The sequence below is a fragment of the Suricata suricatta genome, chromosome 8 (genome assembly GCF_006229205.1).
Source record: "Suricata suricatta isolate VVHF042 chromosome 8, meerkat_22Aug2017_6uvM2_HiC, whole genome shotgun sequence".
In the NCBI taxonomy this organism is placed as follows: Eukaryota; Metazoa; Chordata; class Mammalia; order Carnivora; family Herpestidae; genus Suricata; species Suricata suricatta.
Window position 1 is genome coordinate 31,158,127 of NC_043707.1, and position 17,448 is coordinate 31,175,574.

The following is a 17,448-nucleotide window of genomic DNA, read 5'->3' on the forward strand; positions in this document are numbered from 1 at the left end:
CAGGGCAAAGGAGGGAGGGAATGGGAGATATGGGGTCTTTTGGGCCCGCTGGGTTTGTCTTCAGGTGCATCTCTCTGGGTGACTGTGTGCACACATGCACATATGTGTATGTGACCAGGGTTGGAGAGAAAGTGCAAGTCAGCATCTTTCTGAGCATGTCTTTGTTTCTCCATGTAGGGGCCAGACAAGGGCACACCTGAGTGTGCAGAATCTCCCAGCTGTGCCACTGACAGTCTTTCTGAACCTCCAGTGTCTCTATATCCACACCGGAAAAGGGGAACAATAATGGTGCCTGGGATTTGGTTCAAACACAACAGCACAACACAACGAAAGATACCGAGAGTAAAGATGAACTAAGGTTGGTTGTGAGTTGATCATTGTGCAAATTGCATGATGGGTACCTGGGACCATATCACGTTCTCTCTACTTGGGGACATGTTTGCAGATTGTCATAATAATCCACTTTTTAAAATAACAGAAAAAGGGTAACGGGACCTTCCTCATACCGTTACTGTGAAAACCAGTAAAGATACATTAACAGCTGCAGCAGCACCCAAACATTGACTGGGTGCTCGTGGGGTGGTAGGCACCCAGTAGGGTCCCCGGTAAATCCCTTCCCACTCTTCTGTGGATCGGTAGGCCAATGGCAGCAAGTGCCTACAAGTAAGGGAATCCCTGGCCTGCCCGCAAGCTCCTCCCCTTTCTCTCCGCCCTCCGCAGCCCCTCCTCCGAGGAAGCGCTGGGCTAGGGCCCGGCAGATGTGGGGTTAAGCCCGTTCCGGGGGGGGGCCCCCCGGGAGCAGCCGCTGCCGCCGCCGCCGCCGCCGCAGCAGCAACTGCACCAGCAGCGGTGCTGGCAGGCCTGGCCCCGGGCCAGCTGGCCCGGAGCCCCAGGAGGCAGTGAGGGCGGAGGAAGGGGAGGAAGAGGGGAAGGAGGAGGAGGAGGAGGAGGAGGAGAAGAGCAGTCAGCAGGCCCGAGGAGGCAGGACTTCCTGGTGTGGGGGTTGTCAACAGCCCAGAAAGAGAAAGGCAGAAAGGCAGAACCGAGAGGAGCCGAGAAGTGAAGAGACCCAGCCGTGCCACGCGGAGGAGATTTGGGAGACTCGCTCGCCCCAACCACCCAGGCGACTCCACCCGGAGGATCCGGGGGGCAGAGCCTCCTCTTCCCGCACCGGTCCGGAGACCTTGGGGCTTCAGAGGCCGCGCCTGGGCTCCGCTAAGGAGGCGGGGGATCCTTCTTTTCCGGAGAGCAAACTTTTTACTGAGATGCCTTGCGGGGCAAAGTGCGGACCCCGAAGAGAACTGGACAGCCTCTGATCCCCGCCTGCGCCCCCCGCGCTGCTGGGGCCAAGAGGCCCCAGGGGAAGGACAGCCGGACATCTTAGGCGGCCAGGACCCCTGGCCCAGCTCGGTGGCCGAGGCCAAGAGGTAGGGCTCTGGGCTGGGCGGGGCGCTGGTGCAGCGGGGCAGGGCCTGCCCCAGGGATGGGGGAGTTGGGGTGCGGGGGCCCGGACATACAGCCGAGGCCTCTCAGCGGCGGGGCCAGTCTGAGGAACTGCTTCACCCCTGCTCAACCGAGGCCCTGGAGTCCCCCGCCCTCGGGTGACTCGGTCCTGAGAGTTTGAATCCCAGGCAAGAAATGCCCAACTTTGGGTCTGGGCTGCCCCGTCCTACTCTGTGGGTCGGCTGGGATCTCCTGGTTTCTTTCGTCTCTGCCTGTCTCTTTGTCTCTGGGTCTCTGGCGGTTTCCCCTTCCTCCCCCATTCTGCTCCCCAGAGAGGAAGCCCCAGAGGTGGCCTGCCCACTGCTTTCTCACAGTCTCTCTCCCTCTCTCTCTCTCTCTCTCTTTTTCCAGTTTGCAAACTCAGCTCTGGAGTTGGGCAGCGCCAGCGGCAGGAAAAACCTGCCCCTGCCCCCACCTTCTGCCGCCTCCCCTGCCCTGTGCTCCCTTCATCAACCCGGCACCCCCAGTTCCTGCAGGGCTGTACTGTCATGTCGGACCCAGATGTCCCCAGGGGCCCTGATGCCCCCGCCATGTGGCCCCCCTGTTCCAGGGGTGCCTGAGCCCCTTCGAGGAGTCCCAGCAGCACCCCCACCCACCTTGGCCGAGTCCTAGCCCCAGGGACCATGAGTGGGGGCAAGAAGAAGAGTAGTTTCCAAATCACCAGCGTCACCACGGACTATGAGGGCCCAGGGAGCCCAGGAGCTTCTGAGCCCCCTGCCCTGCCCGCCCCCACTGGGCCCCCACCCCGCTTGCCTAATGGGGAGCCCAACTCCGAGCCGGGGGGCAAGGGCACCCCCCGGAACGGCTCCCCACCGCCTGGGGCCCCTGCCTCCCGTTTCCGGGTGGTAAAGCTGCCCCACGGCCTGGGAGAGCCTTACCGCCGAGGCCGTTGGACGTGTGTGGATGTTTATGAGAGAGACCTGGAGCCCCCTGGCTTTGGCCGGCTCCTGGAGGGAGTTCGAGGGGCTTCGGGGGGCACTGGGGGCAGATCTTTGGATTCTAGGTTGGAGCTGGCCAGCTTGGGCCTGGGTACCCCGACCCCGCAGCCAGGCCTGTCTCAGGGCCCCACCTCCTGGCTCCGTCCGCCCCCTACCTCCCCTGGACCTCAGGCCCGCTCCTTAACCGGGGGGCTGGGCCAGCTGGCAGTGCCTGGCAAAGCCAAGGTGGAGACACCCCCACTGTCCGCCTCCCCACCCCAACAGCGCCCCCCAGAGCCCAGGACTGGGGATAGCGCGGGCCCGACCCGGGCTGCCACGCCCCTGCCCTCCCTGAGGGTGGAAGTGGAGGCTGGGGGCTCAGCAACAGGGACCCCTCCGCTGTCCCGGTCAAAGGATGGAGCCCTGCGGCTGAGGATGGAGTTGGTTGCTCCAGAGGAGATGGGGCAGGTAAGAGCTGGGTTCTGGGGTGGGGGAGACACCTGGGGGGTGGTGCATGCCATCTCAGCCTGGGCCTTCCTGCCTCCACCTCCATACCACCCTCTCCCTACCTGTCTGTCACATCAGGTAGCCTCTCTTTTTCTCTTCTTGCTCTTTTCCTGGGAAGCCCATCTTACTCCTCACATAGCCTTTCTTTTCTTTCTCAGGCTCCCCCTTCCCCTACATTCTGCACCTTCTTTCTTTCTCTTTAGCCTTTAATTTGTTACCTTTGGCCCAGGTCTCTGTTTCCATATAGCCCAGTTCTGTCTCTCCATCACAGAGATGTAGTTTTCTCACTTTGGCCCTTACCTTCTGTCCTGGTGCTCCCCCCCCCCCCTGCCTTCTAATTTCAGGCATTGAGGGTGGAGGTCTCAGGTTAGGCTAGGTGCTTGGGCCTCTGGCCGAGGAGCTATCGAGGTCAGCAGGGAGAGGTAGAAAGTAGTCACCCTACTGTAAGTCTCCCTGGCTGACTGTGTGTCTCGGGACCCTGCATCTGGGCCCCTCTATGATTGATAACTGGGGGTGGCCTTTGGGGAGTGGGAGAGAAGCAGGAAGCAGCCCAGAGAGAGTTAAATCCTTTGCTCTTTCTGCTTCCTGTCTCCAAAAGAGGAACAAGTCTGGGCTGGGGGGCAGGATGCTTGGGTCCCTAGGGTGGGGGTGGGCAGCCAGGGTGTGGGGGATGGATGTGTCTGTCCTGAAGGAGAAAATAACACCTTGGACTGCAGAAGAAAAGGCAGGGAGTGTGAGAATGGGAACTTTTCCCCCTTCCTGGCCTTGGGCACAAACCACAATATAAAAATAACCTGGGACTGGATGTCTGGGCCCTGTCAGGACCGGTCAGGACCGGCTCCCCCACCCCCTCTTGGCCTCAAACTCACATCGCTCATGCTGCGCCCCCTACTTTTCTTGAGCTCTTTCAGTCAGTTCCTCCCCCAGGGGAGAAGATGCTGTTTCCTTTACTGGTCCCTGTCCCCATACTCTTCCAAAGCAAGGCCCCTTTGCCTCAGTCCCTCTGTGTCATTAAGCCCTGGCCAAGCTTCCCTTGGGCCTGCAGACCCTGCACCTCTATCCTTAGTGCCCCCAGACCCCTTCCCTCAACCCACATCCTGTGTGCATGTGTCTGTGCTGCTGTTTTCCCTGCCCCGAAGTTTGGCTCCCTTCTCTCCGGAGAGAGGCTGGGAGGGGGGCCGGGGGACACCACCTGGGCCCCTTTCCTCTGCTCTGTCCTTCTAACCACTCTGGACTCTCTGTTCTTGGCTCTTCCGAGAAGTAGGGGCCTCCTGGGGCCTCACAGAGGCGGCTTGTTCCTGTGGCCCCCGCCCTTTTGCAGCCACCCCAAGCGCCTGTTGGGCTGTGTGGGTCCATGCCCAGGCTCCGCCTCCCCCCATCTCTGCAACCCAGCTGCTCCCCACCCCCTCAACAAAGGGCCCAGCGCAGGAGCAGAACCTTACCTGAATCTGAGAAGTTTGAAAGCAGAGCTAGAAAGGATGGGGGGGCGGGGGGCGGGGAGGACCAGTTTCTGAGGACTCATTCATTCTACAAATAGTTATTGAACAAACTATAAGCTCTGTCCTCTAGAGCTTACCTTCTAGCAGCAGGGAGGCAAAAATACTTTAATTTCAGATACTATTAGGTGCTATAAAAAAAACATAAAAAAAAAAAACAGACCAGTTCAGTGGAATTCACTAGTCCAGTGATGGGGAACTGCCTCTCTGAGGAAGTGACATTTGAGTTGCTTTATTAACTCTGTGACTGAAGGCCCAGATACTCTCTGACTAGCCTCTGACTGGGGGTCCTGGTTCAGCTGGTGGAAGGGTACTGGAGTACAGGCTGGAGCCTCTCTCTAGTACTCTGGTACCCGAGAAGCCACTTTTTGGAAGCTGGTCATACCCGCTCCTCAGGATGGGCACTGTTTCCCTTGCCTCTGATTCCTGCCTAATGCCTCCACCAGACCTGGGCAAGAGAGAGGGGCTTTGGGGCAGGACTCCTGGGTCCTCAGAAGAGAGCAGAGGTATGTGGGGAGAGATGAGGAGGGAGACAACTAGGCAAGTTGTAAGGTGACCGGTTCTTTTCTTGCAGTTGACGTGATGGTGTCTACCTCTCTGTCTCCAGGTGCCCCCACTCGACTCTCGCCCCGGCTCCCCGGCCCTCTACTTGTTTCCCGACTCGAGTCTGGTTCACAAGTCTCCAGACCCCTTTGGAGCAGCGGCAGCCCAGAGCCTCAGCCTGGCCCGCTCCATGCTGGCCATCAGTGGCCACCTGGACAGTGATGATGATAGGTAGGTGGGCTCTGGGTCCCCACCCAACACCTGGGACAACTGCATGAAACTGCCTGGTAGGTGTCCTTCCCCCAGTTTGAAGTTGGAGAGGACCTCTTTAACAGTGAAACCTGGCCTGGACACAACCACTGGGCGAAGTTGATTTGGGACCCACTCCCTCCCTGTGGAGAAAGCTGGGTGGGACTCCCTGGCTTAGAACTGTCAAATCATAGACTTTTTTTTTTTTTTTTTTTTTTTAGAGCTTGAAGGGAGTCATTGTTGTCAAATTCCAGAGCTCTTGCAGATTTAGCGATCATTTGGCCAACCCTAAGAATTTACTGGCAAATGCGCTGGAGAGGCGAATAGGGAGTGGGTCTCCTGGGTTGCCACCTCCCTCTCCCTACTGAAGTGAATGGGACTTCAGCCTTTGGAAGTAACATCCTTAGACACTCTGTGCACTACTTAAGGATCTTAGGACTTCTAGTGGCAAGAAAGCACATCCTTGAGGTTCTGCTCTCTGCTCTAGGAGCACCAGGAGGGCTGAGTCCTCCCTGCACCCCCCCCCAAGCCAAAGCCTGGAGAGATGGCTGTGGGGCGCAGGGAGGTACAGGAAAGCAAGATCTTCCAGGGTTTGCCCTTCAGGGGAGAATGTGCATTCAATTTGGAGGCACCATGGACAGAACTTCCTGTTTCGAGGGCCAGGTTTCAACATAGGAATGTCATCAAGCTGAAAAGGGAGGAACGAAATTGCGACTCAGATAGGCACGCAGCTCCCTTATGGCTGTGGACTGATAGAAAGGCTGGGGAGTCACACTTTTATTTTGGAGGGAGGAGTGGGACTTCCTGTTCGAGGGCGGGGGGGGGGGGGGGGGGGGGACTTCCTGTTTGGAAGGAAATAAGGGGTGGGACTTAGCCTTGACTTTTGTGGGTGATGGGGAGACAGACCTATTCCAGAAGGGAGTCTCCTGCTGGCTTGCCTCTCCCGGGGTGCCACCCCCCAGAATCAGGGACTAAGTTTAACCAAAGAAAAGGGCTTGTGGCCTTGGGGAGAGGCAGGAGGCAGAGAGGAAAGAGAAAGGGTAGCCAGAGGCCAGTGGGATGGAGGGCAGGGGTCCTCCTGGTGGCGCCTGGAGACTGAGGGACACAGTGGTGCAGAGCAATGCTGCGTCTGGGCTCCCCGCTCAGGCTCAGGAATGTGTGAGGTGTGAGGTTGGCCAGGGCTGGGCAAGTCACCTGCCCCTGTTGCTGCTATTCTCAGAGCTTCCCACCCTTATTCCCTCCCACTGGGAGGTTGCCTGGCATGAGGGCTCCCTGTCCCTCCCCACCCATGTTGATTTCAGAGCCCAGCCTCGTACTTCTCCTTCTTAGAGGGCTCTACCTCCAGGAGCCTCATCAGCTCTATTCTTCTGGCTTGTCCCCTCCCTCCCTCCCTCCGTCCCACTCCCTCCCCACACCCCAGTCTGACCGGTCAGGCACCCAGCCTCCACTTTATCCTGCTCCACTCCAAGCCTCTGGGGCTCTGGCCCAGCCCAGCCCCTCTCCTGCCCCACCCTGCTGGGCCAGTAGGATTGGGTTGGGCCATCCCCCTTGGCCCCCTGGAATGAGCCATGTTGCCCCTACCTCACCTCTCTGTGCCCAGAGCTGGCAGGAGAACAGGGTCTGAGTGGCATGGAAACTCCCTTTCAAGAGAGAAAGTGGGCTGCGGAGTTAAGTGCCTGGATCTCAGATGGGGAATTGGGGGATGCCTGCCAATCTCAGAATCTGGGGATGGGAGAAGAGAACAGAGGCTGCCTGGTAAATTCAGACTGCTCATGTGCTCCTGGGAGGCAAGAACCATTGTGTCCCCAGCAGGGCCTGGCAGTTGAAAGGTACTTAAATAAGTGGATAGATGGATAAATGGATGGGTGGATGAGGGAATGCATGGGTAGATGGCCAGCATGGAGGATCCATAACTCTAGGTAATGAATCCCAGGGACTTGGGAAAGAAAAAGTACGTTTGCTTATCCAGTGCCTCCTTTGGGTCAGGTGCTACCTCTTATCTCACTAAAGCAGCCCCATGATGCCCACTTTCCAGAAGACACTGAGACTCAGAGAAGAAAGGTTTTAGAAACCTGTCCAAGGTCACCGAGCTACTAAGTGACAGGACTGCATTCAGAGCCTGGGTCTGACCCCAAAGCCACATTCTCCACTCTCCTACAGGGATGCTTATGTCCCAAGAGAAGAGGAGGAGGCAGCCCTTTCTAGGATGCCCTTTCTCTCCAGGACAGAGGCAGGGACAGCTCTTCCAAGCTGGGCAAGGAGCCAGCCCCCCCGCCCCATTCTGGCCTGGCCCCACCCCAAAGGCACCACAGATCCGGGAGGGACTATAGAGAGGGCAGCCGGATGCCACTTTGTTGGCCTCAGGCCCATCCCCTGCGGGCTCCTCAGAACATAGCTAGGGAGTAGAGCTGGCCCTTGTCCCCAGAATCAGAACCTTTCCACCTCTCCTAGGTGTCCGGCTTCTTCGTCTGTTCCTCATTTTGAGGCTGTTTCATTTGACCTTTGAAAAGGAAGACCAGCCTCTAGGGTTATCCCTAGGGTCGTCCCAAGGGTCCCACAGAGCCAGAGTCCCCAGTTGTGCATACCATGCATGCACAACCCCAGGGGGCGCCACTCACATTTGAAATCTTTGTCGTTGGAACTTGGGAATCATGCAAGTTTTCTGGAAGATGGCAATAAGTGTCTTGAGTAAGGGGGCATTTTGTTCTAACTCACATAGTCGCCTTTTGGGCTTGTGGGGGGGCGGGGCTGATCCCACCCAGCCAACTCCAAGCTTCCTGGTCCTGGCGCTGCCCAGGAATTCCAACACAGTGCCTGCTGTTTGCTTACTCCAGGCGCTCTCAAAGGGAACGTTTGAGTTACGGGCCAGAGTACTGGTCCCTTGAAGTGTTAACGTTAGAATGTGACAGTGGAAAATGCTGTCAAAAACTCCCCAGCACTAGACAAACAGGAGATAGTCATCTATCAGCCAACAAATGTTTATTGTTGTATTATTCCTTTATTTCTGGCAAGAACAAACAACTTACTTGGCATCTTTACCTGCGTGTCCGCCAAGCAAGGCCAGTGTTCCTATTCCTGTGAATCTTCTCTTTGGTCTCTGTGTGTCTTGTGTGTACTGGGGAAGGGGGTGGGGGCGGGTGGTAGTGACCTGTGGTGGCCCAGGCTCCACCCAGGTGTCTCAGATTGAAATAGCTTGAAAATTGCCCTGGCTCTCCAGCTGACTGGCTCACCTTCCACTCTTAAACTTGCCCTGTGCCCCCCAATCCCAGGAGTCCCTGATGTCCTTCCCCCATCCCACCCTGTCCTGCTCTCTCAGGCCTGGTCACCCCCTTGGTTACTCCACCTGTCAGCGCCTTCTGCACCTAGAGCTTGGACAGGAAATGGAAAATTCCCAGCTCCCTCGTGCTCTCTTCCTGGCTGCAGGGCCTCATCCAAGGGTCACCTTGAATTGAGTGCTAATTCCCCCCACAGGGAAGCGAGTTGGAACCAACAATCAGGAGAAAGGGCTTGCAAAGGGAGCGCAGGAATGCAGGATGCTGCATATTGAGACCACCTACTCTGAGAGGGGCAGAGCTGGGGGCTGGAGGACAGGATCTTAGGTGATCCTGCAGCACAGGGGGGCCTGGGTGTAGAGCTGGCCCCAGGGCCAAGGTGGCTGAGGGAGAGGTTGGTCAAGTGTGGGTTGTGAGCTATGGGATGAAGCAGGAGCCTGAGACCTGAGTGGTGACACGAGGGAGACTTGGGGGACAGGGCAAGGCGGAAAGGCTTGTGCAGGCCCTTGGCCTCCCTTGGTCTCCAAGGGACAAGACTTGCTTGAGGGATCCAGAGTCCAGCCCTGGGAACGGTTCAGCCAGGCCTGAGTCGACCTCTGGTGGCCATTTAACAAACTGCAGCCAGACCCGCTCTCCCCTATCATTGGCTCCCAAGGGTCTTTAAAACCATTGCTCTAATTCTCCATGTCCCACCTCCAGTCTCACTTTTCCACCTCCTCTCAAGTCTTTGTTCCGTCCCAGACCCCAGACCTGAGACCCCCGCTTCCAGATACACAAGCTGTGCTTGTTTTTCAGGGCTCTGTTTTCATTGCGTTGGTAACCTTTCCATCCTCTTCTCCCTCAAAGACCCTCTGGCCAGGCCCCAGGGGTCACTCATGAGGTAGATTTTGTGTCTGGGGTGGGGGGGGCGGTGCTTACAAGTCTAGGGAAGATGACAAGTATATCTGAACCCTCCTCATCCCAGCCGAGTGGAGCTGAGGGGTTGAGGGAGACCAGTGTTAGTCCAGAGGGGACGGAATGGGTGGAGGTGGTGGGGGCGGGGGAGATCTCCCTACACCAGGCTGTCCCTCACCCTTCACACCCTTCCCTGACCCAGGCCCTGGCCCCAGAGCCCCTCCCCTGACCCAGCCCACCAGCTGACTTCCCTCTCAGCCTGCCCCCTTCCCTCTGCTCTGGGATTGGTGCCAGGGTGAGAAGGGGACATTGGCACTGACCAAGTCTGGGAATTCCCGCCCACCATGGAGGTTGGTGGGAGGGGGTCCCCGTGTTCCTGAGGAGCCAATAGCAGCCAGGCTTTGCCCTGGGGGGCGGTGTATATCTTTCAGACCAGCACCCCCTAGGCACTGTCTCCTCTCTGCCTGCCTGGCACCAACCAGACCCCGCTCTGCCCCGGGGGGCTCTGAGCCCCCCAGGCAGTCCTTCTGATACAGCCCTCTCCCTTTGGGGGTTGCCAAAAGCCCTTTCCCTTGGGGATGGCCCAGCCAGGCATCTCTGTCAAGTCCCTGGTGTCATCGTATGAGACCCGAGTGGTAGGGATGACTCCAGGGCCTCCCCGGAAAAGGGGCTGTGTCTCCTCTCCTTGCTCTCCTCGGGGAGTATCCCCCATCCGAGGGGCATCTGCACCCCCACCTCACCGGGGCCTGGGGGGGCCTGGGCAGCGGCCCTCACCCCGCCGGGGGATGGACAAAACCCTCCTCTCCCTGATTCTCTACTGTCACAGGTACAGGCAGGGGTGTGAGTGGGAGGCTGCAGTGAATGGAGCTTGTGGAGGAGGCCAGAGCCTGCTCTGAGAGGGACCTGGAATGTAGCCGGGCTGGGGTGTCCGGACACCTGGCTTGGCACCTGCTCTTCCTCCTCACCTCTCATCTCCCTGTGTCTCTCCAGCGGCTCCGGAAGCCTGGTTGGCATTGACAACAAGATCGAACAAGCCATGGTAAGAGAAGCCATCTTGGTCTCAGGTGGTCCCAGGTCCTGTCCTGCTGCCCTTCCCCTGCTGTCCTTATTAGGGAATATTAACTCCCAGCTCCTTATCTGACTCCCTGCTGTGTTCCCTTGGGTTCTTCACCCCCAACTGTCTCCACCTGGACTCGTGATTTCCCTTGGTCTGTGACCTGGCCCCCATCTCGGTCTTCAAGCCCTGACCTTGTCTCTGTCCCCTCTTCCCGCTCCACAACCCCCCTTCCCCCCCTCTCCCCCTGCTTTGTTGCTTCTCCTGTGGTCCTTCATCATTTGGGAACAGGGGCATCTCTCACACCCAGCCCCTTGAGGCACTGGGCACTTGGGGTGGCCTGGGACCCCTGACCCTTTGCCTGTCCCGGGCCCCCAGGACTTGGTGAAGTCCCACCTCATGTTTGCGGTCCGGGAGGAGGTGGAGGTGCTGAAGGAGCAGATCCGAGACCTGGCCGAGCGGAATGCCGCGCTGGAGCAGGAGAATGGACTGCTGCGTGCCCTGGCCAGCCCCGAGCAGCTGGCCCAGCTGCCCTCCTCGGGGGTCTCGCGGCTTGGGCCCCCTGCACCCAATGGGCCCTCCGTCTGAGCCTCCCTTCCCTCACAATGTGCCTTTGGGGGCTGCCACAGCTGCCAGGCCTTGTGCCAGCTGCCCACCCCCTCTTCCTATGCAGCTTTAATGCCTCCTGATCCCTGGGGATGGGAGTTGAAGGCTCAGAATTGGCCTGTCCCCCCCCCCCCCCCCGCTTCCTCAATCTCCCCCTAGTGCCCAGGGACTGAGCTGTGGCATCTCCAGGCCTTGGAGGAGGGAGGGCTTCAGGAAGGGGTGTTAGATGGAGCCCTCCTCCTCCTTCCCGAGGTGTCAGTGTTCTGGGACCCCTGGCAGTAGATGGCTGGGGGCATTGGAGTCTCCCTGGCAGACACCCTATCCCTGCCTTGTTCCCTCAAAGTACCCCCCTCTCCTCTGCCCAGGGGAGGGGATATGGACAGTCTGCGAGTTCTGGGATTCAGGTTGTTATTAAACTAATAATTATAATTAAAAAAATCCGAAGAAACTTGAATCTGGAGGTTGGCATCTCGTTGCTTGTGTCCAGATGGGGACCTGCAGTGACATTTACCCTCGTTGGGGAAAGACTGAGGCTGTGGGATCCCTTAGAGATCTTGTGCAGACTGGGAAGGTTGAATGTGGCTCAGACAGAGTGGTCGAAAGAGAGATGTGGAGTGGGGTGGGCAGGGAGGGTGGGGAAGCCAGCGGCCCAGGTCCTGGGAAGGGGCAGGCAAGCATGACAGAGGGAGTGGAGGGGGGGAGGGGGGCGTCAGCCCACGTGCTGGGGGGGCCAGGGAAACAATGAGGCCTTTGGTAATTGTGCAGGATCCACCCCCAGCTTCCCAGTGTGTCCCCTCTGCGGGCTGGATCCCGGTGGCGGCTTGGGGGCGGGGCTGGGGGCCCTGAATGGGCCCCTTGTCTCAGCGCTGGGTGTGGGCCAGGCTCCCTGGGCACACAGTGCCCTCGCCAGGCCTGGCCAGCCTCCGTGGCTTTCACCCCCAGCAGGCTGAGGACCGCCCTGTGGGTGAGCATGCCCCACCCTGAGAGCCTGGGCTGGGCTCCTGTCCCAGGCTGCGGAAACAGGTAGGGAGAAGGCCCCCACCTAGTGGGGAAGGCGGGAAGCAGCAACCACCGTCTGAGAGCACCCTGACCCCAGACCTGTGGAGAGTGGAATACTGAAGGGCCACTCAGGTCAGACATCCCACCCGTTAGATCCCTACATTCATGACCTTGGGCAGGTTCTTTTTTTTTTTTTTTTTTCTTCCTGAATCTCAGCTTCCCCACGGGTAAAATGGCACTGACCAGAAGGGCAGCTGTGATGATTACATGACATCATACATGGGAAATGCCCAGTGAGTACCAGGTGCTCAATAAATGTTAGCTTCCCTCGCCCGGACCTGGGGGAAGGAGGGCTGAGGACCCCGGGATTGGCTCCGGGGGTCCTGGAAGGGCCTCGGGGGTTGGGGTCAGGGCCAGGTAGGCTCTCACAATGGGCTAGAACTCTGCCTTCCTCTGAGTTCTCATCCACTTCGACTCCTCTCCCTGTCTCAGGGAGGGGAGGAAAGGCTTAGGATGAGTCATCGGTGAAAGCTTTCCTTCTGGATTCTCCATTTCTTTCTTTTGGCCGCACTTGAAGCTCCCAAGAGACCCCTCAGGTGGTGGCCACTGGCCTGCAGCCTGTTCCCCTCCAACCTTTGTACTGAATGCTTGTCCTGCCCCCTACTCGGTGCTTGTGTGTTGGGAGAAATGGCGGTGGTTCTGAGGTTCTTCCGATGGATTTGGCGAAAGATTGCTTGCTGGGTGAGTTTCAGAAAATGCTCCATCCTCATGACATGCTGGGGTTGGAGGTGTTGGCCAATGACCTCTAGGTCACAGGAACCCATTTGGGGAGGAGGCCGGGATACCCACTGCCCCTTCCCTTCTATGCTTGCTTTCTGCCAACCACTGTGCCCCTCTTTTGTCTTTCCTCTCCCTGTCTTGGTTCATAGGTTTTCTTCTGGAGAGAAAAAACTAAGTCAGCCTTCTTGAAACACCATGATTCCCAGAAAAGTGTATTAAACATGGAGAAGACTCCCAAGGTGTTTGAGACTTTCAAGTTGTTTGAGCCCAGCAAAGAGGCCAAGGTCTCTAAGATGGAGGAGTCCCCCAAGGTGGCTGATCCCTGCAAGTTGGCCAAAGCAACAGATAGGGCTGAGGTGGAGCCGAGTCGTAGGGTCCGATCCCTGCTGCAGCTGCCCCGGACAGCTGTCAAGTCTGTCTCCACGCTCATGGTCACGGCCCTGCAGAGCGGCTGGCAAGTATGCAGCTGGAAGGTCAGCACCATAATTTCCTGGTTCCCAATGGTCCTCCCACCCTCCCAGAGCCCCCATGACCCATTCCTCCCTCCCCATCACTTGTTCCACATTTATTTTGTGTGCCTTTCCTAAGTGCCAGGCACTGAGGCAGGGAGCCAAGGATACAGGGTGAACAGGATTTACCCAGACTAAAGGAACTACAGACAAGGTCATAGGCATTTTGTGTTCAGTATCTTAGGGGTGTAACAGGGAGGGTCAGTGGTCTGTGGGGGCCCAGGGAAGGGGCATCTCATCCTGACCTGGGAAGTCAAAGAAGGCCTTCTTAGCAGAAGAGAGGGTAAAACAGACCTGAAGGATTGGGCCTGCCCTGGGTGGGGTGTGGAGGAAGTGGGGGGAACATTCCATGAAGACAGAGTAGCAAGTAGGCTGGGGTAGGGAGGTGCTGGCCCAAGGTGATAGGTGCGGACAATCCTAGAGCCAAGGGCCAAACTTGTAAAAGGCAGAGTGAGTGGCCGTCTGTGGAGTCTGGATTTGACCCTCAGAGCAATGGGAGCCTTCGTACAATCAGATTTTAATTTAGAAAGCTCGCCTGCTGTCATGTTGTGGCCATTCTGGAAATGGTTTCGTAGTTTCTTATGAAACTGAGCATGTAATTATCTTATGCCGAGCGATTGTACTCTTGGGTGTTTATCCCAGATAAATGAAACTCTATGTGCACACAAAAATCTCTCCATGAAAGGTTCCTAGCAGCTTTATTTGTAACAGCCTAAACCAACTCCAGTTTCCTTCAGTGGCTGAACGGTTAAAACTGTGATAGATCCAAACTGTGGACTACTTCTCAGCCATAAAAAGAAATAAATTATTGATACCTGCCACTAGGTAGACAAGTCTCAGGAATTAGGCTGAGTGAAAACAACCAGTCCCCAAAGGTTATATCTATAGTGTATGATTCTATTTATATTATATTCCACTTTTCAATAACAATATTGTAGAAATAGGGACTCGATTCCTGGTTTAGTGCTTGCCAGAGATTAGGGTTTGGAGGAGGGGAGGTAAGTTGGTTATGAAAGGGCAACATGAGGAATTCTTGTGATCATAGAAATGTTCTGTATGTTTACTGCAGCAGTTGGATAGGTGAACCTGTGTATGTGAGGTAAAATCAGGTAGAATTCAACACACACACACACACACACACACACACAAATGAGTACAAGCAACAGGTAGGGGGGTGGGTATGTGAATAAGATCTGTGGATTGTATGGATGTCAGTATCTTGACTATGATACTCTACTGTGGTTTTGTAAGATTTTACTATTGGGGCAAACTGGGTAAAGAGTATACAGGGACTATGGTATTTCTCACAACTGTATGTGACTATAATTATTTCAAAGTCATAAAATTTATTTTTTAATTTTAATAAAAAAATGTTTAGGAGTGCCTGGGTGGCTCGGTTAAGCATCCGACTTCAGTTCAGGTCATGATCTCACAGTCTATGAGCTCAGCTCTATGCTGCTGGCTTGGAGCCTGGAGCCCACTTCAGATTCTGTGTCTCTCTCTCTGCCCCTTACCTGCTCATTCTCTGTCTCTCTTTCTCTCTCAAAAATAAATAAACGTTAACTCTCAAAAATAAATAAACAAAAAAATTATTTAATGTTTATTTATTTTTGAGAGATAGAGTGTGAGCCAAGGAGGGTCAGAGAGAGAGGGAGACACAGAATCCAAAGCTGGCTCCAGGCTCTGAGCTGTCAGCACAGAGCCCAATGTGGGGCTGGAACTCACGAACTGTAAGATCATGACCTAAGCTGAAGTCGGATGCCCAACTGACGGAGCCACCCAGGCATCCCAGAAACTTAATTTTTTTGTTTTTGTTTTAGTTTTTTGAGAGGGACAGAGTGCAAGCATGGGAAGGGAAGAGAGAGGGAGACACAGAATCTGAAGCAGGCTCCAGGCTCTGAGCTGTTGGCACAGAACCTGATGTAGGGCTCGAACTCATGGACTGTGAGATCATGACCTGAGCTAAAGTCAGATGCTTAACTGACTGAGCAACCCAGGTTCCCCCCAGAAACTTAATTTTAAAAAAGGAAGTGCCTACGGATGCCTGGTTGCGCAATTAGTTAAGCATGCAACTCTTGATTTGGCTCAGGTGATGATCTCATAGTTTGTGAGATAGAGCCCTGCATCGGGGTCTGAACTGATAGTATGGTACCTGCTTGGGATTCTCTCTTCCCCTTTCTCTCTCTGCCCTCACCCCCCAATAAATAAATAAAAATTAAGAAATAAAATATATAGAAATGAAAGTGTCTAGATCACTACCAAACGAACTTATTTTGGCCTTGAATGAAGTATTATAGCATTTAATAATAATAAATAATAATAAAGTTCACTTGGCTGCCCTGTGGAGAGAGAGGGTCAGAAAAGGACTAGAGGAGAGGAGGTGGGATATTTAAGAGGTAGAACTCTTGGGGCACCTGGGTGGCTCAGTCGGTTAAGTGTCTGATTTTGGCTCAGGTCATGATCTCATGGTTTGTGAGTTCAAGCCCTGCATTGGGCTCTCTGCTATCGGCACAGAACCTGCTTCGGATCCTCTGTCTCCCTCTCTCTGCCCCTCCTCCACCTTGTACATACATGCTCTGTATCTCTCTCTTCTCAAAAATAAATAAACATTAAAAAAATTTTTTTAAGAGGTAAAATTGTTGCACCAGCTGGTTGGCTGGATGACGGTGAAGCGGGAGAGAGAGAAGTCAGAGCAGTCTGGAGTCATTCACTAGGATGGAGAATGAAGGAGCAAGAGCACACTCCGAGGAGCAAGTGGAGTTTAGGGCATTGGGACAAGATGAGTTGAGATGTCAGTAGGACATCTGCATAGAGGTATCTAGGAGGCAGTGGGATATACAGGCCTGGAGGTGAGGAGGGAACCTGGACTAGAGACAGAGATCGGGCGCCATTCTGTCCTTCATTTGAACACACTCCTCATGAAGCCCTAGTGAGGACTCCATGGTGAGTCAGACATGGTCCCTGTCTTTCAGAAGCTTGTTTTCTAGTGTTGAAAGCAGACAGGTCCATAGGACAAATAGTGTATGAAATGCTCTGCGATGCAGCAAACACAAGGGTGGAGACAAAGACCACCCAATGCAGTCTAGGAAGGCTTCCTGAAGGAGGCAGTGCCTGATGGAGGAGGTGGAACTAGATAAGCATTTGCTATTTATCTGGCAGTGCTTCCACCAGCAGTTTCTCCCTAGACCAAGCTACTTACATATGCACATTTCTCTCTCTTTCATAGTCATCTGTGAGTTCTACCTCCATTTCCTCCCAAATGAGGTCTGGGTCCCAACTGGAGACAACGGAGGCTGAGATGCTGCGGGAAGTGTACCTGATACTGTGGTCCATTCGGAAACAACTGCGGCAGCTGGCCCGCAGGCAGGAGAGGAGGAGGCGGTGCCACATCAGGGCCCACACTGGCCTGCAGCCTGACGTGGCTCAGGGCCTGAAACAGGATGCCCGGAGTCCCCTCTAGGGGGGAAACCCCACATCCTCAAAAAACCCCACCTCAGTTTTAAGTAAGGTTGATAGGAGAGGTTAGGCCAGCAGGCCAGGAGTTGTGAGTCAGGAGAAGTTTTCATATTGTCACCTCTCTCATTGAGAGCCTAAGCCCAGGCGTCCCACTTAATTCCCCTTCGTTACGTTTATTCAATTTGTAAAGAAGAAAAAATTGCCAAAAGGTTGGGAAATAAATACCAGATATTTCTTAGTAAATGGAGAGTGTGTTTGTGGATAGCCGGAAGCAATGAGGGGAATTCAGGCCAAATATGCGTGGGGATTTGTGGGCTGGGTGGGGGTCCTGGGGGGGGGAAATTAACACATCCAGGCCCTAGGCCCGAACCCGTAAACCACCTCTAGGGGCTGAATTGCTTTTGGCAACCCTGCGAGGCTGGAGTGCAGCAGCACCCCTGGACAGACGACGTGCGGCCTCACACCAGGTCCTTGTGCCCATGTTCTCCCGGCAATCCAACAAGGCGGGCGTCTTGCAGAGGTCAAGCGCTTTGTGCAAGGCCGGAGACCAAAGATCTGCTGGAAACTGACGGCTCCAGAGCCCCTCCAGCTCTTGAGGGCTCCGCCGCTGCGAGGTCGATGGGTCAGAAGATCTGGCCACGTCGGAGCCGGATATGCTTGGAT

At 55.6% G+C, this 17,448-nt stretch overlaps 2 protein-coding genes across 3 annotated transcripts; both read left to right on the forward strand.

Annotated features, from left to right (window-relative positions):
• Window positions 1–939: 939 nt before the first annotated feature.
• TSC22D4 (TSC22 domain family member 4) lies at window positions 940–11,499 on the forward strand. Of its 2 annotated transcripts, XM_029946998.1 has the most exons (5): window positions 954–1,427; window positions 1,855–2,888; window positions 5,031–5,197; window positions 10,372–10,420; window positions 10,814–11,499. In XM_029946998.1, exons 2-5 carry the CDS (start codon window positions 2,127–2,129, stop codon window positions 11,021–11,023), a joined length of 1,188 nt encoding a protein of 395 aa, XP_029802858.1. In that variant the 5' UTR covers window positions 954–1,427; window positions 1,855–2,126; the 3' UTR covers window positions 11,024–11,499. The 2 variants fall into 2 exon arrangements, with proteins under 2 accessions (XP_029802859.1, XP_029802858.1); XM_029946999.1 differs by lacking the exons at window positions 10,372–10,420; window positions 10,814–11,499 and adding an exon at window positions 10,208–10,365 and having other exon boundaries at window positions 940–1,427.
• A 279-nt stretch (window positions 11,500–11,778) lies between these two features.
• Window positions 11,779–17,028, forward strand: C8H7orf61 (chromosome 8 C7orf61 homolog). The gene is made up of 3 exons (XM_029947000.1): window positions 11,779–12,781; window positions 12,970–13,293; window positions 16,556–17,028. The coding sequence occupies exons 1-3, from the start codon at window positions 12,728–12,730 to the stop codon at window positions 16,787–16,789; spliced, it is 612 nt and encodes a 203-aa protein (XP_029802860.1). The 5' UTR covers window positions 11,779–12,727; the 3' UTR covers window positions 16,790–17,028.
• The last annotated feature ends 420 nt before the right edge of the window (window positions 17,029–17,448 follow it).

Excerpts from the sequence above, each read along its gene's own strand:
- C8H7orf61 (XM_029947000.1), top strand. The coding sequence starts at position 12,728 with ATGGCGGTGGTTCTGAGGTTCTTCCGATGGATTTGGCGAAAGATTGCT. Across the intron at positions 12,782-12,969 it reads GGCGAAAGATTGCTTGCTGG|GTTTTCTTCTGGAGAGAAAA; the intron begins GTGAGTTTCAGA and ends CTTGGTTCATAG. Across the intron at positions 13,294-16,555 it reads GGCAAGTATGCAGCTGGAAG|TCATCTGTGAGTTCTACCTC; the intron begins GTCAGCACCATA and ends TCTCTTTCATAG.
- TSC22D4 (XM_029946998.1), top strand. The coding sequence starts at position 2,127 with ATGAGTGGGGGCAAGAAGAAGAGTAGTTTCCAAATCACCAGCGTCACC. Across the intron at positions 5,198-10,371 it reads CTGGACAGTGATGATGATAG|CGGCTCCGGAAGCCTGGTTG; the intron begins GTAGGTGGGCTC and ends GTGTCTCTCCAG. Across the intron at positions 10,421-10,813 it reads ACAAGATCGAACAAGCCATG|GACTTGGTGAAGTCCCACCT; the intron begins GTAAGAGAAGCC and ends CCGGGCCCCCAG.